A 26,479-nucleotide genomic window follows, 5' to 3' on the forward strand; every position below is an offset into this window, starting at 1 on the left:
TATCGAAACTTTAAGTCTATAGAAAAATAAAAACTTCTTTAAATTTCAAAGCATATCTCTTTTTAAAATTTGGTTCAGTATCCTATAAGAATAATCAATGTATTGTAAATAGACTTAGATTAAACGCTAACAAAACTGAAAGTAAATTTCCAAACAGAACTTCCTACCATTTGTCGTAGTTTATACTAATTTATTTTAGGTCAAATTGCACAGATATGGAAAGACTTGAAGAAGCCGCAAAACAGTGGCTCGATGAGCATCAAAGTGATTACAAATCGTTGGATGTACAAAGAAAAGATAGTGATTTGATTTTCACAATTTCTTCTATAAATGATGAAACAACTTCATTTATTGTTACCTGTCCAGAGAATGAAGATGGGTCATGGGTGAGAAATATATCAATATTTTTAATAGGTGCTACTTATTTGATTATAAAACACAGTCCTGGGAAATTGTAGCCCAAATAAATTGCATGAAAGTGTTTATTTATGTTGTTTCCACAAAAATGTGGCATTCCATTACTTTCACAATTCTATATGAAATTTCTGGGTGAAAACATGATGTCATTTGTCAGCAAATAGCCATACATCACTGATATTTATTTGTTATATAAGTACAGTTTCTTCCCAAAGACTGTGCTTACTTGGAATTCTTTACTGGCAACAGTAGCTGTAGTCATATCTTCTATGCCGTCTAAACAGCTGATCGCATGTATTGACATGCTGCCGTTTGACGTGTAAGAGATCCCAGGTTTGATTCCTGGTCAAAGGTGAAATATTTTCAGTCTGTAGACAAATCAAAACTAGATCTGTATGAATAGAGGTTCAAACTCCTAGATTAAAATCAAAATCAAACCTTGAATTTCTATGAGTGCTTAGATACACAGTTAACTTTGAGTGTAATAAAACTAAGTAAGTATTGTTTCCATGGGTGCCAGATTTCATCTATTACCAGCATGACCAGACCTGAACTCCAACCTAGGGAGCCTTTCATTACCATTCCAAACCTCTGTATACTGAGCTGCAAAGCTGATTAATCAAATATATTCTCATGAAATTGTAGTCCGAAGCCATGAAAAATGTATGATTACAGAATTGTTTTTAGCTCGACCTTACAAAGTATATGGAGAGCTGTCCTACTCACGTCGGCGTCGGCGTCTTTCCACGTCCCCGCCTTGGTTAAAGTTTTTATGCACTTTCTCTTTTTTCTCCTTATCTCTGTAATTACTTGATGGAATTGCTTTAAATAGACTTAAAATAGTTATTCCTCATCATCGCCCACATCACCTGGCATAAGCAGAGTGACTGCTGGAATTTTAAAAGTTGGAGCCACCAGTTTAGCCACTTTCAAAATTTTGGAGCCACTTTGGAGCCAATCCAGTAAACATCACTTATAAGGAACTCGGCTATAAGGAACACTCGGTTATAAGGAACAGTTTTCAATTCCCCGATCTAATTCCTTCTTTATTCAATGTAAAATTCCTCGGTTATAGGGAACTCGGTTATAAGGAACACTTGGTTATAAGGAACACTTTTTCCAGTCCCAAAGTATGTAATTCAGTGGAAAACCCCTCGGTTATAGCAAACAGACATAAAGAATAAAAATTATCGAAAATCGGAAATAAACAGGAGAATCGCTGATGACGTTTGAGTAATCTCTGCACTTTCACGCACTTGAATAAAAACAAATGATTTCATTTCTATGATCTTTAGTTTGTTAATTCACGAATACAATAAAAAGAAAATATGTAATATCATCATTAATTAACATTTATCAAATACTGCACGATAGCAGACTTGGGATTATAATATTGGTCATTATTAGTCTAGTTTCGCCACGATGGAAATATCCTAATAAATGTGCTAATTAGCGTGATTAACAATGGCAAACAGTCCAGTTTACCTAATTTCCAGTTGTAAAAATTATAGCAGGTGCTAAAATAGAAAATAGCAAAATTATAGGTATAATTTACACTCAAATCCTTATGTAAGGCGCCATTGTCTAGTGTCTGCAAAATAGAAATTGAACATTTATTTTATATTAGTATTGATGCCTATTCACTTAACATGCAGGAGAGTAAGGTAAGGGGCATAACTGTGACATATTTTATAGTCATAATGTAGCGCTCTCTGAAAAAAAATAGATAGAAATAACCGACAAAAAATAAACAAAAACTACGGTCATTCTTACCGACGTATATTTTGGCTTAATTTAGGTTTAAAGACACTTTTCAGTCATATACATGCAGGCAGTTTACCTTACCATCTCTCCAGAAAAGGACCAGTACTAGACTCGCAACTTTCTCACACACAGATTTATGGTCGGCCCGAAGTGTGAACACATACTGCCCTTTTCAAACGTCAGTCAAATAGTGTTCGCTATACAAATTGTGTTAACTAGTTCGCTATATGCATATAAGGAACCTCGGTTATAAGGAACAAATTTTAGAGGTCCCAAGCTGTTCCTTATAAACGAGGTTTACTGTATATAAAATAAACAACATAACACTTGTTACATTTACTATCTATTTAATGTCATATCTTTTGTGTTTTATATTTTCTTATAACAAATAAATAAATAACAATTTTAAGTCTTTCTATCAATGATGGTACAATATCAAGTTAGTATGCTTATTAACAACACAATGTCATATTCATCATATATCAACTTTCATTTCTAAGTTCTAAGTTATTCAACGTCTCATTATTATCATCATCATCATTATTAACAGCACAACATGATTATTAACAGCACAATGTCATGTACATCATATCTCAATGTTATCTAATGTCCATTTACACTGTAAGTACACTTTCTTTCTAACATATACAGTTTGTTCTTATTCACTTCAGCAAAACAAATAATTTTTGCCAGATCCTCCTAGACTTGGCAGACTTCCACTTGGAGAATGCTGCCCCAAAATCAAACTCCTCGACAAACTCCTCGAAAGGGGGACCATGGATAGAAATCCGCATCAAGTTGTCCAAAGTAGACATTGCCAAAGAGTTTCTTAGGCAAGTCTTGATCAGATTTTGCCTACTGAACCCCCCGCTCGCACTCTGCAGTGGAGACAGGGGCTTCACTTTTCAGTCATATACATGCAGGCAGTTTACCTTACCATCTCTCCAGAAAAGGTAACCTCCCAGCTGCTCTCCAAGATTCATTAAACTTTCTGTTCGGAGAATTCTGAACTTTTGAAACCCTAGCAATTTTAGACTCGTGCATATGACACTCGTCTAAAGAGCATTTCTTATGAGGAGTATTAGAATCCATGATTGCAAAGAATCTGAATACCTACCAAAATTTTGCATGGCTTTTAAAGGCAATCTCAGAAAAATTTCAGTTATTGACTCAAAATTATAATTAAAAACAGTTTTACTCACCTTCTTTTTGACCCACAAAATACGGCGGCAATTGAAAGAAAAGTTTAAAATTAATTAAAAATGTTGGATAATTATCGCAGTTACCGTAAATATTATCTGATTAAGTTAATCTCGTAAAAAGAACCAAAAAATCGTCGGGAAAACAGCGTGGAAAACAGCCATTTAAAACAAATGGGTCGCCGCTTTTTGATCAATAAAATTGGTTGGGTCATCGATAATTGGATCAATTAAAAAATAAACAGTAGCAGATACTTCAAACATTTCCATTGAAAACGTGATTTCTTTAATAATTGATCGCATCTGTCTCCCCCACTCTCTTCCAATTAACTCGCACGCGCGTGTCACAACAATATGCAATATACACACCTGTCAAAATATGCGTCACCACATCAGCTGATTACTTGCTGTCATTTTTTTCTACGCAGGAGAATAACTCAGACGCTCGAAACGGGATCCACGCTTCCGGATCAAATACACAATAACGCACTGTGGGAAAAAAATGAAAATATATATGGAGCCATAATGTTTCGCCACTTGAGATTTTTTTGAGCCACTTTTGTCAAAGTTTGAGCCACTGGCTCCAAATACGATAGGCAGCGGACACCCTGCATAAGGGCCATAACTCTCACATCAATATTTCATGAATTATCCCCCCTTTTTCAACTTAGAATTTCAGGTTAAAATTTTGGTGCACTTTCACTTTATCTCAGTTATTACTATATGGATTTGATTCAAATTTAAAGTAGTTGTCCCACATCATCACCCACATCATATGACACAAGGGCCATACATGTAACTCTGGCACAAATTTTTCATAAATTATGCCCCCTTTTTACTTAGAATTTCAGGTTAAAGTTTTGGTGCACTTTCACTCTATCTCTGTTATTACTGAATGGATTTGATTCAGACTTAAAATAATTGTTCCACGTCATCACCCACATCATATGACAGAGGGTCTTTTTACTTAGAATTTCAGGTTAATGTTGATGCACCTTTGCTTTATCTGTGTTATTACTTAATAAATTTGATCCAAACTTAAAATAGTTCTTCCACATTGTCGTCCTCATCATATGACACAAGGTCCATAATTCTGGCACAAATATTTAGTGACTTATGTCCCTTTTTAGCGCGACTTTTCGAAGAAAAAGTAGAGCTATTGCACTTGCCCCGGCGTTACCGTCGCAGTTGGTTAAAGTTTTTGATAAAGTCAAATATCTCTGGTACTATCAAAGCTTTTGACTTGAAACTTAAAATACTTATTTACTATCAAAGTCTACACCAGGAGAAACAATCCCTATAACTCTGATTTGAATTTTGACAGAGTCATGCCCCGTTTTAGCTTAAAATCTTTTGGTTAAAATTTTTGATAAAGTCAAATATCTCTGTTACTATCAAAGCTTTTGACTTGAAACTTGAAATACTTATTTACTATCAAAGTGTACACCAGGAGAAACAATCTCCATAACTCTGGTTAGAATTTTGACAGAGCTATGCCCCTTTTTAACTTAGACCTTTTGGTTAAAGGTTTTGATAAAGTCAAATATCTCTGTTACTCTTAAAACAAAAGTAGTTATTTACTATCAAAGTCTTCACCAGGAGAAACAATCCCCATAACTCTGATTTGAATTTTGACAGAGTTATGCCCCTTTTCAACTTAGAATGTTTTGGTTAAAGTTTTATAAAGTTTTTACTGGCAAAGCTCTAATTCAGAGTAAAGCACTGAGAAAAGTCGAGCACGCTGTCATCAGACAGCTCTTGTTTACTTAGAATTTCAGTTTAATTTTGATGCTTTTTCACTATATTTCTGTTGTTACTATACGGATTTTATTCAAACTTAAAACTGTGGTTCCACATGGTCACCAACATCATATGACACAATGTTCATGATGCTGGCACCAAAATGCTATGAGTTATACCCCTTTTTACTAGAATTTCAGGTTCGAGTTGTGATGCACTTCTGTTCTATCTCACTTATTTAATTAAAACTTAAATAGTTGCTCCACATTATTAGCTATATGATATTACACAATGTCATGGTGCATTACTTTTGCAGGAATTTCCATGAATTATGTCCCTTTTCAGTCCACCATCATCAGATGGTGGGCTATTTAAATCACTCTGCAACCGTGGTCCGTCTTCCTTCCATTAACAATTTCTCGTTATCGCATCTCCTCAGAAACTACTGGGAGGATTTTGACCAAACTTTGTCAGAATGATGTATTGGTACCTTAGTTGTGTCCCCCCTGAAAATCAGACTGGTTCAACAATTTTTTTTTGTGTACCGAAATGAAATTTGACCTTGAGATTGACCTAGTGACCTACTTTCACATTTTTGAAGGTACAGGCTTCAAATTTGGACCACATGCATAGGTTTGTGTACCGAAATAAACTTTGACCTTGACATTGAGATTGACCTAGTGACCTACTTTCACATTTTTGAAGGTACAGGCTTCAAATTTGGACCACATGCATAGGTTTGTGAACCGAAATAAACTTTGACCTTGACACTGACCTAGTGACCTACTTTCACACGTTTGAAGGTACAGGCTTCAAATTTGGACCACATGCATAGTTTTGTGTTCCGAAATAATATTTGACCTTGATTTTGACCTAGTGACCTACTTTCACATTTCTCAAGCTACAGCCTTCAAATTTGGACCACATGCATAGTTTTGTGTACAGAAATGAACTTTGACCTTGATTTTTACCTAGTACCTACTTTCACATTTCTCAAGCTACAGCCTTCAAATTTGAAGCACATGCATAGCTGTATACCGAAATCAACTTTGACTTTGAAATTGATCTAGTGACCTATTTTCACATTTCTCAAGCTACAGCTTTCAAATTTGGACCACATGCATGGACCACATGCACAGTTTTGTGTACCGAAATGAACTTTGACCTTGATTTTGAGCTAGTCTTGAAATTTGGAACATTCAAAAATGGCTCAATGGTGGGCGCCAAGATCACTCTGTGATCTCTTGTATACTTATCTAATGTTTTGATACACTTCTCTATCAACTGTTACATTTGACACAGACTTAAGCTTTTGTTCAATATCTTCATCCACATTGGAGTAATTAAACACTTCAGTGACAGCTCCAGCTTCCTCACATGTGCCCAGTTTCACTATCCAGCATCGAAATAGTCTAGCACGCTGTCTCCTGTGACAGCTCTTGTTATAAATGCAGCACTTGTATTTATTTTTTACATAGGACCCACAAAACTTTTAAGAAGAGGTGGAATGGCATTTTCCTTATGAAAATATAGGAATTACCCTGCCTTATACTTAAAATTATTCTTTCAGTCGGTGTGGAGCGATGATTCAAATCTACAGCCTCATATAGGTGTTATACTCGAGTACTGTGACTCTCAGAGAGAGAAAACCATTCCAGAAATACTAGATAAAATCAACTCAGCACTACCACTGGTAAATTTTGTTTTCTCATTACTGTAACTTGGTATTATTAAGATAACTAGAACAGCCAAGTGGATGGCACTTAAAGGGTGTGTTTAAGGTAGTCAAACTTGTGGCATGATTATCAGTTTCATTTCATTCCAGTCTGATATTATGTCAGACTTAGCCATGTGTGAAAACCAACATAATCATTAGTAATTCCCAGCTAAATACTGCAAGCTTAAGAATATTAGAAATAAGTAAAACCTTCCAATGTGCTTTAGGTAATATATCTATCTAGTGTTACAGGCTGTTTGTGTATTCTAATGTTGTCAGTAAATAACAGTTTCTTATATTATAGAGATAGTACCTAAGTTTTTCAAATCATATGTATGAAGTGAAAAGGCTTTGAAATAAAGACAAATGTACATATATTTCTCAAAAATAGATATATTAACAATATCTTTACCAGAAGTGTAGATTTATGAGCATTTAATATTTTCATGTAAAAGAAAATTTTGTGATCAAGGAAATGTAACTCTTCTTGGACCTGGAGAGCAGAAACATCAAAGGGACATAATGTAGCGAATATTTTCTACTTGGGTGCATTTGATTTAACATTCAACTGTGATCTGGATTTCTAGATAATGATCCATAATACTGTTTGCTAAAAATATAGAGCAACGGGAACAGTCCTTTAACAGCAAAAGATGCTGTAACAGAATGAAAATTGTTAAGCTCTAACTGGGACTCGAACCCTGGACCTCTCACACCTAAGGCAGACACTCTACCACTTCCCTGTAACGACAGTAGCTATAGCTAGGCAGTTTAAGTGCACCGATTACATTACGTGAACTGGAACAGTTTTGTGACAATAACACATAATCGGCTGACTCCGGATTATCGGCGTATTCGCTTGGTTACCTAACGGCAATTTTCCTGTAAAGAAAAAATGTAATCTTATGCTGCAAACATTTTAATCGGTCAAAACTGCCCAAATTTCTCTGATGTGTTTTTAGCTCACCTGTCACAAAGTGACGAGGTGAGCTTTTGTTATCGCGCGGTGTCCGTCGTCCGTCGTCCGTGCGTCCGTAAACTTTTGCTTGTGACCACTCTAGAGGTCACATTTTTCATGGGATCTTTATGAAAGTTGGTCAGAATGTTCACCATGATGATATCTAGGTCAAGTTCGAAACTGGGTCACGTGCCGTCAAAAACAAGGTCAGTAGGTCTAAAAATAGAAAAACGTTGTGACCTCTCTAGAGGCCATAATTTTCAATGGATCTTCATGAAAATTGGTCAGAATGTTCACCTTAATCATATCTAGGTCAAGTTCGAAACTGGGTCCCGTGCCATCAAAAACTAGGTCAGTAGGTCTAAAAATAGAAAAACCTTGTGACCTCTCTAAAGGCCATATTTTTCATGGGATCTGTATGAAAGTTGGTCTGAATGTTCATCTTGATGATATCTAGGTCAAGTTCGAAACTGGGTCACGTGCGGTCAAAAACTAGGTCAGTAGGTCTAAAAATAGAAAAACCTTGTGATCTTCCTAGAGGCCATATATTTCACAAGATCTTCATGAAAATTGGTCAGAACGTTCACCTTGATGATATCTAGGTCTATTTCGAAACTGGGTCATGTGCCATCAAAAACTAGGTCAGTAGGTCAAATAATAGAAAAACCTTGTGACCTCTCTAGAGGCCATATTTTTCATGGGATCTGTATGAAAGTTGGTCTGAATGTTCATCTTGATGATATCTAGGTCAAGTTCGAAACTGGCTCACGTGCGGTCAAAAATTAGGTCAGTAGGTCTAAAAATAGAAAAACCTTGTTACCTTTCTAGAGGCCATATATTTCACAAGATTTTCATGAAAATTGGTCAGAACGTTCACCTTGATGATATCTAGGTCAAGTTCGAAACTGGGTCCAGTGCCGTCAAACACTAGGTCAATAGGTCAAATAATAGAAAGACCTTGTGACCTCTCTAAAGGCCATATTTTTCATGGGATCTGTATGAAAATTGGTCTGAGTGTTCATCTTGATGATATTTAGGTCAAGTTCGAAAGTGGGTCACTTGCGGTCAAAAACTAGGTCAGTAGGTCTAAAAATAGAAAAACCTTGTAACCTCTCTAGAGGCCATATATTTCATGAAATCTTCATGAAAATTGGTCAGAATGTTCACCTTGATGATATCTAAGTCAAGTTCGAAAGTGGGTCACGTGCCTTCAAAAACTAGGTCAGTAGGTCAAATAATAGAAAAACCTTGTGACCTCTCTAGAGGCCATATTTTCCATGGGATCTGTATGGAAGTTGGTCTGAATGTTCATCTTGATGATATCTAGGTCAAGTTCGAAAGTGGGTCACGTGCCTTCAAAAACTAGGTCAGTAGGTCAAATAATGAAAAAACGTTGTGACCTCTCTAGAGGCTGTATTTTTCATGGGATCTGTATGAAAGTTGGTCTGAATGTTTATCTTGATGATATCTAGGTAAAGTTTGAAACTGGGTCAACTGCGATCAAAAACTAGGTCAGTAGGTCTTGAAATAGAAAAACCTTGTGACCTCTCTAGAGGCCATACCCTTGAATGGATCTTCATGAAAATTGGTCAGAATGTTCACCTTGATGATATCTAGGTCAAGTTTGAAACTGGGTCACGTGCCTTAAAAACTAGGTCAATAGGTCAAATAATAGAAAAACCTTGTGACCTCTCTAGAGACCATATTTTTCAATGGATCTTCATGAATGTTGGTCAGAATTTTTATCTTGATAATATCTAGGTCAAGTTCAAAACTGGGTCACATGAGCTCAAAAACTAGGTCACTATGTCAAATAATAGAAAAAACGACGTCATACTCAAAACTGGATCATGTGGGAAGAGGTGAGCGATTCAGGACCATCATTGTCCTCTTGTTTGTAGTATGAAGTTACTAACTGGTAGTACCAGTGAAATATAACTTACACTGAATCTTATATATTTGCCTTTTTAGCAGCTGGTGAACGGCAATGACAGTGGGCATTGTCCTAATATAAGCAATTATTTTAACAGTTTCGACAGGATATCAATTGATAGGAAATTACAATTACAAACTAAATACCTTTCTGCAACACACGGAGTCATTAGCATTCACTGTCAATCAGTATTATGACTAAGATCGATGATCATTCATTCATTCATTCAAATAATTTATAGAGTCAGTTGTTTACATTTTCAATCGTAACCGGTGCTCTTGTAAAAACCACTTTTTTTTTGAAAAATCGAAGACTGCAAAGAGCTATGGTACGGTCTCTATATATTAAGTATAAATTTAACTGCGCCAATGCTCTTAGAAGTTGCCTCAGAGGTTGTGCTTCCAAGTAACTGCTTTTCATTACCGGTACATGAAACAGGGTTCTCACTAGCAATTTCAAGTTGCAGTCCTGGGACTCCCAAAGCTGAAAAAGTTGCAGTCCCAACTACTGACTAGACTGACGGACAGACTTAAACGTTTCGTCAAAATACAGGCCTTTATTGTACTGTCAAATTAAGTGTAGGCCGACAGACATTTTGTAAACACAGTTCTTCACATAAATATTGTTAAGGTGTGCTAAAAAGGTAAAGATAAAATAGGTCACATGTAGTCAAACATTAATGTAGGAAAAAATCACCCCTGGACAACACCCCCTCCCCCCACATCCCTGCTGTTTCTGATCTTCCTGGACAAAATCCCCCATTCAAGTTATCAAGTTGGACAAAATCCCCCTTGTGAAAATATCAAGTTGCCCAAAAATTGCTCCTGATAATTTTTTCTTAACCTTTTTATTTCAGAATGGAAACGTATATAAACATACAGTGAAAAGAAAATATATAAACAATTACTACTTTTATTTTAACGTGTCTAAAATACAAGAATGCACAGTATGCCTAAGATCAACATATTAATAAATGCTTCCTCAAATAACATTAGCGATTTTGCAGAAAAATAAAGACCGGCATCGACAGCATCTTAAAATTACTCGGACATTCATAATTAAGCCTAATTATCACTTTCTTAAAAAAGATTCTAAAAAGTTCTTTAAAATTGGTAATTAGTACGTGAGAAAACAATCAAAGTTACTTCGAACACTACGTAATCCGTCGTTAGCAATTAGAAATTGTCACCTATGCAATCACACCGACAATCACATGTATTCAAGTTGATCTGTCTCGCGGTGAAGTGGAAACGGGCAACGCTGATTGGCTATACGCGGCTATCGGTGACAAGCGAGTAACTCCGCCCACATATTTTGCTCCCGAGTCAAACCTTGTGTATTCGCGATTTATGTAAATCAATTAATTTTCACTGCGTCTCACTGCAGAAACGTGCGTCCGGGGACTCCCAAGCTGCAATAAACACGCGTATACCGGGACCAATTATGCGTACAGGGACGCCGATTTCGGCGTTTCCGAGAACCCTGCATGAAATGCGCCTATAGTGATGTAATAAGAATATGATGTCATCAGTAGCAGAAAAAAAAATGATGATATAGGTCAGTGGGTGACTTTCTACGGGGACTGTGAAACACCCATGACATAATTTGTCATGTGTTGCACAAAACCATGCACTAAGGTGAATTTGATATTCACAAATATTTTTCTTTGCTGCATCAAATCATCATTGTGTTATTAATCATGGTTGGAAGACAGAAGTACCTTCGTCACGCCAATTTATATTAGCTGTTGCTTGTGACTTTATGGAAAGACTGTCAGGGGAGGTAAATAGAGTCATGGATTAGGACTATGCTAAGGGGTAATGGAAAGATTAAAATTAGTAGTGAACATGTCTTTCTGGTAGTTTAGAAAAATTTCAACATATCTGAAATTTTTTTAGCTTTTTCTTTTAATTTCATTTAATATTCTTTAGGACACAGTAAAGTTTGTTTTAATATGGTAGCTTGGATATAGAATGTTACCTCTAGAAGAGGGCTGGTGTATTTACCTTTTAAGGTTGTTCGCACAATGGGTAATGGATTTGTTCAAAACTTAACATCCAATTGTTTACACTGCTTTATGTGTTTTGAGTGCTTAAAACATGTTAGATTTTCTATGCACATATTTTTAAAGTTTGATTTTCATGTCCTGGTTGCCCAACAAAGTTATTTTTGACTGAGTATTAGATTGATAAGCAAACTTAGTCTAGGGATTTATATGAATATAAAAACTGATGTTTTGTATTTGCTAAAGATTTACATCAATAGTTAAATAGAAATAGTTACATAGAAATGCAATTTTGTAAAATAATTATCACCCCCGCCCCCTTCTTGTCAGTCTTTGCTGTGGAACCAAGATAGATTAAAAATAAATGAATTCTTAAACTGCACAGTTTTAAAACTTGCCTTTTAGTTCATGTTGTTGAAACATCCAGTTTTCTATCAAATTCAAATGAGCCGCACCATGAGAAAACCAACATAGTGCATTTGCGACCAGCATGGATCCAGACCAGTCTGCACATCCGCGCAGTCTGGTCAGGATCCATGCTGTTCGCTAAGGGTTTCTCTAATTGCAATAGGCTTTGAAAGCAAACAGCATGGATCCTGACCAGACTGCGCAGATGTGCAGGCTGGTCTGGATCCATGCTGGTCGCAGATGCACTATGTTGGTTTTCTCATGGTGTGGCTGAAAGGTAATTTGAAATTTAATAATTTTGAAATCAAAAGGAATACTCAGCTTTTTCTTCAATATTTTCATAGTAAAGGTGGGTAATTGCAGAAATATTCTGGTAGGGATCTAACTCTTGCGATGGGTTTTTAATTTCTACAAATATATTTTATTTTTGATGAAAAATAATGTCCTAGCTGTTAAAATACAGACTTAAGTTGAAAAATGGTATATATCCGATTACTCAGCTGCAACATGTCAATAAATTTCTACTTTGCAGGTTTTTAATAAACGTAAAACAGCTGAGGATGAGGAAGGTGATGATGATGAGGAGGAGGATGATTGTGATGATATTGATGATGATTACTATGATTATAATGATGATCAAGATGTAGAAGTACAGACTGAAGTTAAATCCAAAACACCAGAAAAGTTAGTATACTGAAATGTTTAAATAATGCAACACTTACAAACATCTATTTTTAGCTTGACTTTTCAAAGAAAAAGTAGAGCTATTGCACTCGCCCCGGCATTGGTGTTTGCGTCATCATTGGTTAATGTTTTTGATAAAGTCAAATATCTCTGTTACTATCAAAGCTATTGACTTGAATCTAAGATATTTATTTACTATCAAAGTCTACACCAGGAGAAACAGTCCCCATAACTCTTATTGAATTTTGACAGAGTTATGCCCCTTTTTAACCTAGAAATTTTTGGTTAAGCTTTTTGATAAAGTCAAATATTTTTGTTACTATCAAAGCTTTTGAATTGAAACTTAAATAGTTATTTACTATCAAAGTCTACACCAGGAGAAACAATCCCCATACTTCTGATTTGAATTCTGACAGAGTCATGCCCCTTTTTAATTTAGAGTTTTTTGGTTAAAGTTTTGTAAAGTTTTACTGGCAAAGCTCTAATTCAGACGAGCGTGCTGTCTTACGGACTGTTATGCTGTTGCTGTAACTGCAGATAACTGAAAGTTGGAGTTCCATTTTTCAAGAAATTTTTACTGTATTTTGCTCATATGTGTGGAGAAATGCTTGTTAGCATTAAAACATATCAACAAAATTGAATGTCACATTTGAGAAAATTCACTGAGATAAGAACTTAAAAATATTACATGAGCTGGTCAGTAAAAAAAAACTGACCATCACATTGAATTTTAGTGTATATATTGATGCATTTATATAGTTTTAAGTTCAAAGCATTCTTTATTTTATATTTAAGTATGTTTCTCAAGCTGGTCAATATAAATTAAAATTGTCCCAATAATGTCACTACAGATGAACAGATTATTGAATTACTTGGTAAAACATTCACCATATAAATATGGTATTACACATGTATAATAATGATAATAATAATGATAATGATAATTATGCAAAAAATGTTTCTTGCTCAAGACTGCCTAGCTGAAGGAGCCTTCTTGTTGGAGTAGCTAAGGTAGCTGACTTTAAATCACATGCTTCTCACTGATGTTGGTTGGACAACTCTTTTATAGTGTAAAAGTCACCATAGAACCTGATAGTGTTACTTTAGACACAACATAAAATACCTACCTCAAAGTTGAAGGTCACATTAACAGGTCAAAGGTTTTAGGTGAATATGCCATGTCTATAACTTTTTAGCTCAACTATTCGAAGAATAAGTAGAGCTATCCTACTCACCACGGCGTCGGCGTCACACCTTGGTTAAGTTTTTCGTACCAGTCCACATTTTGACAAAGTCTTTTGAGATAAAGCTTTGAAACTTTCAACACTTGTTAACCATCATCATGGCCAGTTATAGGCAAGAGCACATAACTCCATCAAGGATTTTGGCTGAATTATGGCCCCTTTTGACTTAGAAATCATGGTTAAGTTTTTCGTACCAGTTCATATTTTGACAAAGTCTTTTAAGATAAAGCTTTGAAACTTTCAACACTTGTTTACCATCACCATGGCCAGTTATAGGCAAGAGTATATAACTCCATCAAGGATTTTGGCTGAATTATGGCCCCTTTTGACTTAGAAATTATGGTTAAGTTTTTCGTACCAGTTCATTTTTTTTGTAAAGTGTTTGACATATGGCTTTGAAACTTTTATCACTTGTTTAGTATAATAGTCTCTATCTGTAGGAAAGATGAAATAACTCTGTCGTCTATTTTGGCTGAATTATGGCCCTTTTTGGACTTTGAAATTGGTTCTGTTTTCATACAAGTCCATGTTTTGTCAAAACTATTTGACATATGGCTTTGAAACTTTGAACACTTGTTTATCATTATGTTTCCATCTGTAGGCAAGAGTACATAACTATTTTGACTGAATTATGGCCCTTTTTGGACTTTGAAATTGCCTCATATATTGCCATTTAGTGCAAGACTTATCGAAATCAAAGTAATACAGGAACATTGTTTGTCTAATCTATTTATTTCTTTAGTCTGAATATCCGTGGAAATATTTCGACCCCATTCTTCAATCAATTCTTCGAATAGTCAAGCACGCTGTCATCAGACAGCTGTTGTTTAAATGCATTGTTCTCAGATCTTTAGTTCAAAGGTCAAGGTTACATATAGAGGTCAAAGGTATAAGGTGATCTTTCTATATCAATCCAGAATACTTTAATGATCATATATTTGCATATTGAAGTAACTGCACACACATTCACCATAACATTTAAGAAGGCATGGAATGTGCTAGCTCGAAGTTAAGACCATACGCTAAAGCTACAAATGTAAGCTAAAGATTTTAGGTGATACTGTTTTGAATAATATTTATATAATTATATACTGTAAAATCATTTAATTTCATGGGCATGAAATTTCGTGGTTTTAGTCAAAACGGCAATTTCGTGGGGATATGAATTCATGGATTTCATCTTTTGAACATAAAATGAATGGGAATTTTACTTGTTCATTGGGATTAAATTTGGTGGCTTGACTCAACCACGAAATCCGTGAAAATTAGTCCCCCACGAATATTAATGATTTCACAGTAACCTTTTAAAGCATTGTTAGATAACCCGATAGCTTGGAAATTTATGTTCAGGAAATCTTTCTGAAATCTATGTTATGGATTTTTCCGTGCATCCTGAAAGTGAAAGTTGTTATTTGATTTTTGGGAAGTAAACTCACCCACAATCGTCTTGTTTCATTCAAAATGTGCAGTCTGTAAGAACATAGAATGTGTACACCCTATCTAACTTGAAAGATTAATCTCAACTTTACCATTCAGAAATATTTCTGTTGTCTTAATAAAGGTTTTATTCAGGAATGAAATTTCAAAACTTTGCATATTAGAATCTTGCTGTATATTGGGTTAAGTTTGTGACATGGCTATGTTTGCAAATTTTGCAAATATATGTTGGGATATATGTTATATCAGCTAGTAAAAATTGGACAATCAGATGTGTAAATTTTTACTGTATCACCACCATCTTTTCTTGCCTGGACATCTTCCCTGACCAGTTTCGTTCAGCATTGACAACATGAGTTGTTTTGTGAACTTCTTCAGAGAATTTGACTGTTAAGACTGGGCAAGTTTTGTTTTGGTATGTGTAGCATGTTCCTGCGTCTAGCTTGTATACTCTGTGGTACCGGTGCCAGAGCCAGTGCTGGTTGGTGCCGGTGCCAGAGCCAGTGCTGGTTGGTGCCGGTGCCAGAGCCAGTGCTGGTTGGTGCTGGTGCCAGAGCCAGTGCTGGTTTGTAGCCAGTTCTTGGCTTCTGATTGAACATAAGTATAAGTGTATTACAGAAATAGTTTATATCTTTATAGAGATGAGTCTGACGAGGAAGACGAGAGATTTTTTGGTGGTAAGACCAATCCTGCCGCATTCCAGAGACTTGTTAAAGGTAGTGTACTTATTGTTTAAACTTAATCATACAGTGTTGTCAGCTGGCGTTAACGATCTTATGCATTAATTTTTTGCAGGAAAGACAAAAAACTTTTTTCAGAACAAAGAAATTAAGTAATCCTAAATATTTCTTGTACACATGTTAAGATGAAATAGCATCATTGACTATGTAGGTAGCAAATGCAGTGCAGTAGGAGGTAAATTGTCAGACTATTGGGTTACATTTGACCTCTGTCATTCACTTATACATGTACATTGTGTTACATAAGCAGTAATGTAACAAAAATGCAAGACATTGTATTCATATACACAGCGATAATTAGGGCAAGTTGAATATGATAAAGTGACCTATTTCTGTTTTATTTAGTTGATTGTGTAAAGAAGTGTAAAAAGTATGAAAAATAACTGATTTCATACTATTCCAAATATCAATAGTATCTTAACAGTATCAGTTTAACTGTTTCATATGCACAGAAAATGGTAAAAATATATTTTCATTTTACAGATTTGAGGAATATGAAGAAAGAAGCTCACAAATTTGGAATAGAGGGAACTCCCAGGGGAGATAATCTATTCATTTGGGTAATACATTAATTTTGTCATTTAGAGTCAGATGAATGTATTTGTTAACAAGCTTTTGCTGGCAAACTGTCCTTACCCTGTTACCAGCCCATGCAGAAACTAAAGTTAATAGTGCCACCTTTTACTGCTTTAGAAAGGAGAATAAAGTTAGAAACAGAACCTCAATGGACAAAAATGGTTAAAATTGCTGATCTCAAATTATTTGCCCCACACTTATTTGGGTTCAAAACCTTGCTTATGGTGTAGAATTTTTCATGAGAAAAAGTAGTCTGTCTGGCTTATCAAAGGCTATCAAAGGCTTACCGATGTGCCTGCCCATGCCTAAAACAATGCTAGACAAGATGCCATATGACATAAATTGTGTCACTGTGACTCTTAACCCAACAAAAACAAAGAAAAAAGGTAAAAGAACTTTAAAAATTAAAGTGAAAGTTGAGATATATTACATTGTATCAGTTTTCATGCTGCCAGATCCTAATTTATTATTTGATTATGCTAGTTGGTTGTGAATGTTTCAGGATGTGAAATTAACAGGGTTTCCAGCAGACACAACATTAGGAAAAGATATCAGAAACTGGGCAGAAAAACATAAAAGAGAGGTGATATTTTTCATTCATTAAGACAACATCATTTATTATACAGACTAATTTAGCAATTATTAATTTATTTTAGTTTTATCATAAAAACAAGTGTGTATCAAGTGAGTCTAGACTCTGCAGCCAAAGAGAAACTAGCACTAAGTCTTGTAGTTTGTATCATCAGATCAGCTGGACTGGACTATTTTCTTTTGAAGATACTAAATAATATTTTGTACAGTGAAGTAGCTCTCACTGGAGCATTGATGACTCGAGTACCCAGGCTTACATTAGCAATTTGTATGGGCTCCAGTCAATTACCATATATTTTTTATGTTTGGATCGGTCGAAAACCCTGATGTCACAAGCACTTTGCTCATCCCCTTGAGTCTTTAAGTGGTTGGTGTTTTGCTGTATTACTGCAGATTATCCATTGGTGACCATAATTTTAGGCTAGGCATGAAATGTATGCATGTATTAAATTATGCTGCAAAAATGAGTGCCTACCATGTCACCTTTACAAAGTCTAAGGTGTATAAGCTATAATGAGTATTAACTTTTGTAAATTTTTGCTGTATTTTATGAATGTTTATTTTCAATGAAATTGTTGCTATGGTTACAGCCAGTGGTGTATTTAGAGATGCAGTTTCCAGGTGAATATCCCATGGCACCTCCATTTGTAAGAGTAACACGACCAAGATTTAAATTTCTTACAGGTACGTAATTTTAATGAGTACTAATTTTGTAATGATATCTGTAGCAAATTTTATGAGTGCAGATCTGTTATTTTACATTTTGTAACTTTTGACTTTTTAGCTGACTATTCAAAGAATAGGTAGAGCTATTGGATTCACCCATGCATCCGCCTCCCGTTTTTTGTATGTAAGCTGGTATCTCAGTATCCACTTGCGGGAATGGATTGAAACTTCACATACAGTAGAATTCCGCTATTAAGACCACCCATGGTTCTTTGTAAAACTGGTCTTATTAGCGGTCTGGTCTGATTAGTGGACAAGGCTATACGGGGAAGGTCTGGCAGATAATAACACATTGGATCAAACTGTGTATTAATTAAGGACGCACTTAACTGATAATGATTTGAATTTTGTTCAATTAAAGACAATTACAACACTATCAAACCTTTTCAAACTTCATTCTTCGCTGAAATCCAAAAACGTATTTACATTAATAATAACAAACAAACACCGTTTAGATCTAATTAAATCCGTTTTAATCCAGTCAATTCGATCAGCAGGCATTCCTCTAATTACAGACAATTTAATTATTTCAACAATTTTATATGTTAAAATAGCGATGTAAAACACCAAACATCTTTAAATTACAATTTCAGACAATCAAACAGTTTGATACGTTGCTTTGATAACGTTTTAAGACTTGTTAGCAATTAACGGATAAATACACAATATACACGCTTAACGTGTTAACACGATGTCGCACGTGTTAATTCCCACGGCGGTTCGCGGTAACATACAGAAAAAATTGAGTGGTCATAATTGCGGTGATTAATTAAGTGTGAAAAAATCAAACAGTTCTGAAATTGGTGGTCGCATTAGTGGATTAGAGGTCTGGTCGCATTTTCAGACAAACGACCATTGGTTCTAAGTAGGAAATATTTCGTTCTTTGCAAAATCGGTCGTATTAGCGGTGCGGTCGTAATTTCGGCGTGGTCGTAAGTAGGAATTTTACTGTATTTATTCACTGTGATCAACTGACTTACATTGCTTAGGTTCCATCACTCTATTTTGCTTTTTTACAAAATTATGGCCCTTTTTTGACTTAGAAATTTTTGGTTCAGATTTTATATGTAAGCTGGTATCTTAGTGAGTCAGTATCTACTTACAGGAATGGATTGAAATTCACACACTTGTTCACTGTGATGATCTGACATGCATTGTACAGGTTCCATAACTCTACTTTTCACTTTTACAAAATTATGCCCCTTTTTGGACTAAGCAGTTTTTGGTTAAGTTTTTGTATGTAAGCTGGTATCTCAGTACCCACTGTTGGGAATGGATTGAAACATCACATACTTGTTCACTGGGATGATCTGACATGCATTGCACACAATCCATAACTCTACTTTGCATTTGTACAAAATGATGCCCCTTTTAGGATGTAGAAACTTTAGGTTAAGGTTTTGTATGTAAGCTGGTATCTCAGTACCTGCTAATGGGAATGAATTGAAATTTCCCACAATTGTCTATTTTCATACGCTGATATGCATTTTACAGGTTTCTTAACCCTGTATTGCTATTTATAAAATAATGCCCCTTTTTGAACTTTAATATTCATTCAATTGACAAGGCTGTTTAATAGTCGAGCGTTGGTGTCCTACGACAGCTCTTGTTGATAATACACTGGCTAAGGTAACAAAGTCTGTTTACTGATATTTTTCCAGGTCATGTGACTATAGGTGGCAGTATATGTATGGAGATGTTAACAAAATCAGGATGGACACCAACGAATGACATAGAGGTATACTAAACAATTTTGCATTGATAGTAGAATGAAGCAGTAAGGGAATTAATCTGTTTGTGACCTGATAAGGCAAACCTGATTGCACAAAACTAGAGTGGTTGCACCAGTGCTCAGCATGTTCCAATGATTGGTGTTAATCTTGCAGATTTGCACTTTTCTGTATATTGCATTATCCGTCAATGTACCGGGTAGTCAATTCATTACTTTTACAGTTAGTTACAATAATCATCGTTTGATTTATCTGTCAGATTGCAACATGCATTTTATATAAAAAAAGTGTTTATGCTTAGTTTCAGATACATCATTTAATTAATATAAGATTTTAACATATTATGGGTTTGACTTATCTGTTATGTGAAAAACAGATTATTTTCATTAAATCTGTTGTCTTAAGTGCTGATTCCCTTTTTGTCCACTAGCAACAGGTTTACATGTTTCAAAAAAGATCCAAAAATTTTTTCTACCAAAGCAAGAATTTGTAAAGGGTGGGTTATGAATAAAGTAATTAAAAGAAATTTCCCTGTAATTTTAGTGTGACTAGAAAATCATTCAACATGAAAATACACTAAGCCCTTATATCCTCCACTGCAGATTTTTGAACAAGCTTTAATACCAAACAAGGCAGATGTTCTCTAGACTGATCAGACAGAAGTTAATATGTGTGAAGTCATTCATTGTCCGTTTGATTTCATGCAGAGGAGTTGTCACTTAATTGTTACAAATAAATAAGAACATGTATAGGATCCAAAACACTGGGTAGGTTAACTGAATGCCTGTAAGTCACTTAAATGACGTGATACATAAATATTATAGTTACAGCTGATGTATTGATTTAAATTTATGAATTAATACTTGATTTTCGGGGTTGTGTATTTCAGAGTATCCTTGTTCAAATACGATCTGAAATTATGAGTGACCCAAACACTCGTCTAGACTCGAATCCAGACAGAGAGTATGGTGAGGCGGAGGCAAGAGATGCCTTCAATAGAATGGTGAACAGATATGGCTGGAACAAATAGATAATTAAGTTTTTCAACAAAGATTGTTTGACTGATATAAGCTATAGTGAAACAGTGATAAGTCTATTGTAAATGAAAAGTTAAGTTTTCTGTGAATTCTTGCAATCTGTTGTGAACCACAATTGATATGCTAGGTATTTTCACCCAGTATTTCCTTCTGCTAAAACTGCATTCACTTCTCTCTGCACACAGAACTGATATGTAGATCAAAGTGTTGGCTGTATACAATAATACCTCCCCATAATGCATCACACAACAACTCTACAGGTGAAGGAAAGTGATGAATGTTTATCAAAATGTTCCAGGGGGGCTGTACAGATGGTATTTTATAACATTTAGTGCCAAAAAAATATGCAACAATTCAGAAGGGCTTTTTAAGGGATTATTGTGATGGTACTGTAAAATCATTTAATTTCACAGGCAATACATCAAACTAAATTAGCTTTTTTCATGGGCTTATGAATTCATGGATTTAAACTTCTGAATGTAAACAATGGGAAAAAGGTAATAAAATGTGAATTTTATTTTTCTGTGATTTTTCATTTCATGGATTTACACAACCAAGAAAGCCTCGAAAATAAGTTTCCCATCAGTATTAATGATTCGGTACCTACTTATCCTTGGTCCTACTCGTTTCTGAACCAAGTTTTCAAAAAAGCCAGGTATTCTGGCTGGTGACTTCAGTCTGATTGTTTCTACTCAGTGACTTTTAGTTTTTGTTGATGTATTGAAATAAACTTGACCTGTAAGATTCTTACAGTAAGACCAAGGTTGAGATTGTATTTAGGTTCAGTGGACTCAAGGTCAAGGTCACTGTTTTTAAAAACGGTGGGAAAAAAACAGTTTCCGTCATAAATTTTAGTTTGGATTGATGTATTGAAACTAAACTTGGCCTATAGGTAATTTATATGAAATCCAATATTGGGATTTTATATGGGGTCAGTGAGGTCAAGTTCAATGTCAGCATAACTTAATCTGCATACTAAGAAAATTCCACAGTGGTGTAGTGGGCTAAAGCGTTGGTCTTTTGTACCTATTGTAAGGTCCTGGCCGCACTTTTTTGTAATATAAAAAGGTCAAGGTCACAGTTACTAATTTTTTTAAACATGGTTACGGTTTATAATTTTGATACGGATTGACATATTTTCTCAAAAATTTAGGGTCACTGTTACTTAAAACAGAAAAATTATTTCCGCTCAATTTGTTTAGTTTTTGGTAAAACTATTGTCAGGAAACTTTGTTTATAGATAGCTTTTATCAAAGACAGAGGTTGGAAATATATATTTGGGGTCACTCAGGTCAAGGTCAAGGTCACTAAAAATAGAAAAATAGTTTCTGCTGAATGACTGTTAGGAATGAGAAACAGAAGTAACCTACATAGTTTGAAAATTCCATCCTGATGCAGTGGGCTAAGCATTGGTCAGTTGTACATTTTTTAATGTTGAACAGACTGGTAGCAGTTCAGATCCAGGTCTTGGCCTTACATTTTTCTGTACTAAAAAGAGTAATTTAGATGCCATAAGGTCAAGATCAAGGACACACAGAAGATAGGAAAAAAATCACCGTGATCATATAAAAGGTGGTTTCCAGTTTCTATTACTGTTACTCAAAATATAAAAAAATAATGTTTTTTCACTCACTATCTTTATCTCACCTACTGTCAGCAAACTTGGTGTGAAGATGACCTTATATCAAAGACAAAGGTTGGGATATTTGGAGTAATTCAGGTCAAGAACAAGATCATTGTTACTTAAAGTAGAAAATGGTTTCCACTCAGTATTTTTAGTTTTTATAGACCTGTTGTCCTCAAACTTGGTGTGTAGGCCACTTTTACTGAAGGTTGTGATTGTAGTAATATGGTTACTCGGGTGTAGGTCGGTGTTACAGGTACTTAATAGAAAAACGGTTTCCAGTAACTTTGAAAACCTGGTTCAATGGCATTACTGCATTTCTTGTGTTATATTTTGTACAAATCAAAGACAGGTTAGAAATCCATCGAGGTTTCAAAAAGAAAAATGCCAAAATTTTAAAACCATGACACAACTAATATTTGTATGACTTTTGTGGGGAAAAAAAATGTCTGCAGAATTTTTAGGAGTTTTTTCAAGTGTAAGTCTAATTAGAGAAAAATTCTTACCAGTGGGTTTTGTAGGTCTCCTTTTGCTGCACTGCACAAAGACAAATGAATGAAAGGGAGGTAATTCAAACCAAGGCTTGAACAGTTTCTATTTGTTGGTTGCTGAACTTTGATTTTAATGTCAACAATTTCTGAACTCCTTAGATATGCAAATGTTTGTAAGCAATATTTCTGAAAATACGTGTAAAATGTCAGTGTCTTAATTGAAAAATAGGTTGTCTGTTATTAAAAAAAATCTTCTTCTGTTGTATTAGTCTATGTCTATTGTATTTAACTGTAATATTTAACTGTTTTAATATATAATAGAGCAGGCATAGGTACATGTACTGGCAGGAGTTTTATTATATGTTTTAATAAGTGCCTTTCATGTGAGAAGTTTGAACATAGCAATGTTAACATGATTTAAGGTAGTTCTGCATCAGATTCTTTGATTTACTGGAAGTCATTTATTGGGAAATACCTGGTATCCGTTATAGGGGTAGCATAAATCCGGATGTCGCCGGGGTATCTGTTTAATCTAATGTATTAGGTGGTATCCAGTCAAACTACTGTCTTTTTTGAGGTTGATTTTGACATAAGATATATAGGTTTTGATGTGAAACAATTCAAAATAATGACATCAACTGTGCAACAATAAAAGGATTCTAATTGATATTAGACAAATCTGAAAAATTAAGCACACAAAGCCCTACATTTTATTTGGCCATATGGTTGAACGTAAAGAAATCTACAACAGTGAAAAGTTCCATTAAAATCTACATTAAAGGACTCTTTCTTTATGGGGAAAATGTGTTCAGAGATGTGATTTTTTTGTTTATTCAGCCCATTGTGAATGTTGACAGATGGCCCAGTATTTTCAAGTCAGTCTAACAAAAAGAAACAAAAAAAACAAGCAAGTGACCCAATCTTTTTTTATTGGCTGAATTTCCTATGGATAAAATGATGCTATGAAAAAAATATGGTATGATGAAATTCTACATAGTAATATTTGTTTCATATTTGCTGTACTACCTTAAACATACATATCAGATATACATTTGTAAATCCTTCTTTTGCTGTTTCAGAACTTGAAATTTTACTTGTGTCAAAGCTGCTTTATTAATTTATCAGAGCAGATATTTATAAGTATCTTTAATATGTTCATATGTTGACTTACAACCTGTGCATATAGTACTTTGTATGTATTTACTAAATGTGCATGTAGTACTGAATACATATATTGATTTATTATATAAAACATGTAGTACTGTACATACTGATTTACTATATGCATGTGTAAATATACTGATTTACTATATGTGTGTGTAGTACCATGTATGGATACCGATTGACTACATATGCATGTAGTACTGTGTAACTATATCAAACTCTTTGACCTCTGGTACGTTGTGAACTTTTTTTGTTCAGGGTGAGCTGTTAGTATAGGTGGATGGTCCCTCGTGCATCATGGTATATCCATCAACATTTTTTAGCTCAGGTGAGTTTTTGTGACCGCTCGATGTCCGGCGTCTGTCGTCTGTCAACATTTAGCTTGTGTATGCGTTAGAGGCTGTATTTTTCAACTGATCTTCATGAAATTTTGTCAGAATGATTACCTTGATGAAATCTAGGCCAGATTCGAAAATGGGTCATCTGGGGTCAAAAACTAGGTCACTAGGTCAAATCAAAGAAAAACCTTGTGTATGCGATAGAGGCTGTATTTTTGAATTGATCTTCATGAATTTTGGTCAGAATGATAACCTTGATAAAATCTAGGCCAAGTTTGAAAATGGGTCATCTGGAATCAAAAACTAGGTCACTAGGTCAAATCAAAGAAAAACCTTGTGTATGCGATAGAGGCTGTATTTTTCAATTGATCTTCATGAATTTTGGTCAGACTGATTACCTTGATAAAATCTAGGCCAAGTTTAAAAACGTATCATCTGGGGTCAAAAACTAAGTCACTGGGTCAAATCAAAGAAAAACCTTGTGTATGCAATAGAGGCTGTATTTTTCAATTGATCCTCATGAATTTTGGTCAGAATGATAACCTTGATGAAATCTAGGCCAAGTTCGAAAATGGGTCATCTGGGATCAAAAAGTAGGTCACTAGGTAAAATCAAAGAAAAACCTTGTGTATGCGATAGAGGTTGTATTTTTCAATCGATCTTCATGAAATTTGGTCAGAATGATTGCATTGATGAAGTCTAGGTCAAGTTTGAATATGGGTCATCTGGGGTCAAAAAGTAGGTCACTAGGTCAAATCAAAGAAAAACCTTGTGTATGTGATAGAGACTGTATTTTTAGCTCACCTGTCACAAAGTGACAAGGTGAGCTTTTGTGATCGCGCGGTGTCCGTCGTCCGTCGTCCGTGCGTCCGTCCGTAAACTTTTGCTCGTGACCACTCTAGAGGTCACATTTTTCATGGGATCTTTATGAAAGTTGGTCAGAATGTTCATCTTGATGATATCTAGGTCAAGTTCGAAACTGGGTCACGTGCCGTCAAAAACTAGGTCAGTAGGTCTAAAAATAGAAAAACCTTGTGACCTCTCTAGAGGCCATAATTTTCAATGGATCTTCATGAAAATTGGTCAGAATGTTCATCTTGATGATATCTAGGTCAAGTTCGAAACTGGGTCACGTGCGGTCAAAAACTAGGTCAGTAGGTCTAAAAATAGAAAAACCTTGTGACCTCTCTAGAGGCCATATATTTCAAAAGATCTTCATGAAAGTTGGTCAGAACGTTCACCTTGATGATATCTAGGTTAAGTTCGAAACTGGGTCACGTGCCTTCAAAAACTAGGTCAGTAGGTCAAATAATAGAAAAACCTTGTGACCTCTCTAAAGGCCATATTTTTCATGGGATCTGTATGAAAGTTGGTCTGAATGTTCATCTTGATGATTTCTAGGTCAAGTTCGAAACTGGGTCACGTGCGGTCAAAAACTAGGTCAGTAGGTCTAAAAATAGAAAAACCTTGTGACCTTTCTAGAGGCCATATATTTCACAAGATCTTCATGAAAATTGGTCAGAACGTTCACCTTGATGATATCTAGGTCAAGTTCGAAACTGGGTCACGTGCCATCAAAAACTAGGTCAGTAGGTCTAAAAATAGAAAAACCTTGTGACCTTTCTAGAGGCCATATATTTCACAAGATCTTCATGAAAGTTGGTCAGAACGTTCACCTTGATGATATCTAGGTCAAGTTCGAAACTGGGTCACGTGCCATCAAAAACTAGGTCAGTAGGTCAAATAATAGAAAAACCTTGTGACCTCTCTAAAGGCCATAATTTTCATGGGATCTGTGTGAAAGTTGGTCTGAATGGTCATCCTGATGATATCTAGGTCAAGTTCGAAACTGGGTCACGTGCGGTCAAAAACTAGGTCAGTAGGTCTAAAAATAGAAAAACCTTGTGACCTCTCTAGAGGCCATATATTTCATGAAATCTTCATGAAAATTTGTCA

At 35.1% G+C, this 26,479-nt stretch overlaps 1 protein-coding gene across 1 annotated transcript; it reads left to right on the forward strand.

Annotated features, from left to right (window-relative positions):
• Positions 1-114: 114 nt before the first annotated feature.
• On the forward strand, positions 115-26,450 carry LOC123549706 (ubiquitin-conjugating enzyme E2 Q2-like). Its single transcript, XM_045338020.2, has 9 exons — positions 115-386; positions 6,691-6,813; positions 12,674-12,825; positions 16,146-16,222; positions 16,730-16,806; positions 17,325-17,405; positions 18,004-18,097; positions 19,801-19,877; positions 20,759-26,450. Exons 1-9 carry the CDS (start codon positions 216-218, stop codon positions 20,897-20,899), a joined length of 993 nt encoding a protein of 330 aa, XP_045193955.2. The 5' UTR covers positions 115-215; the 3' UTR covers positions 20,900-26,450.
• Positions 26,451-26,479: the final 29 nt, after the last annotated feature.

The sequence above is a fragment of the Mercenaria mercenaria genome, chromosome 6, assembly GCF_021730395.1.
Source record: "Mercenaria mercenaria strain notata chromosome 6, MADL_Memer_1, whole genome shotgun sequence".
NCBI classification, from domain to species: Eukaryota; Metazoa; Mollusca; class Bivalvia; order Venerida; family Veneridae; genus Mercenaria; species Mercenaria mercenaria.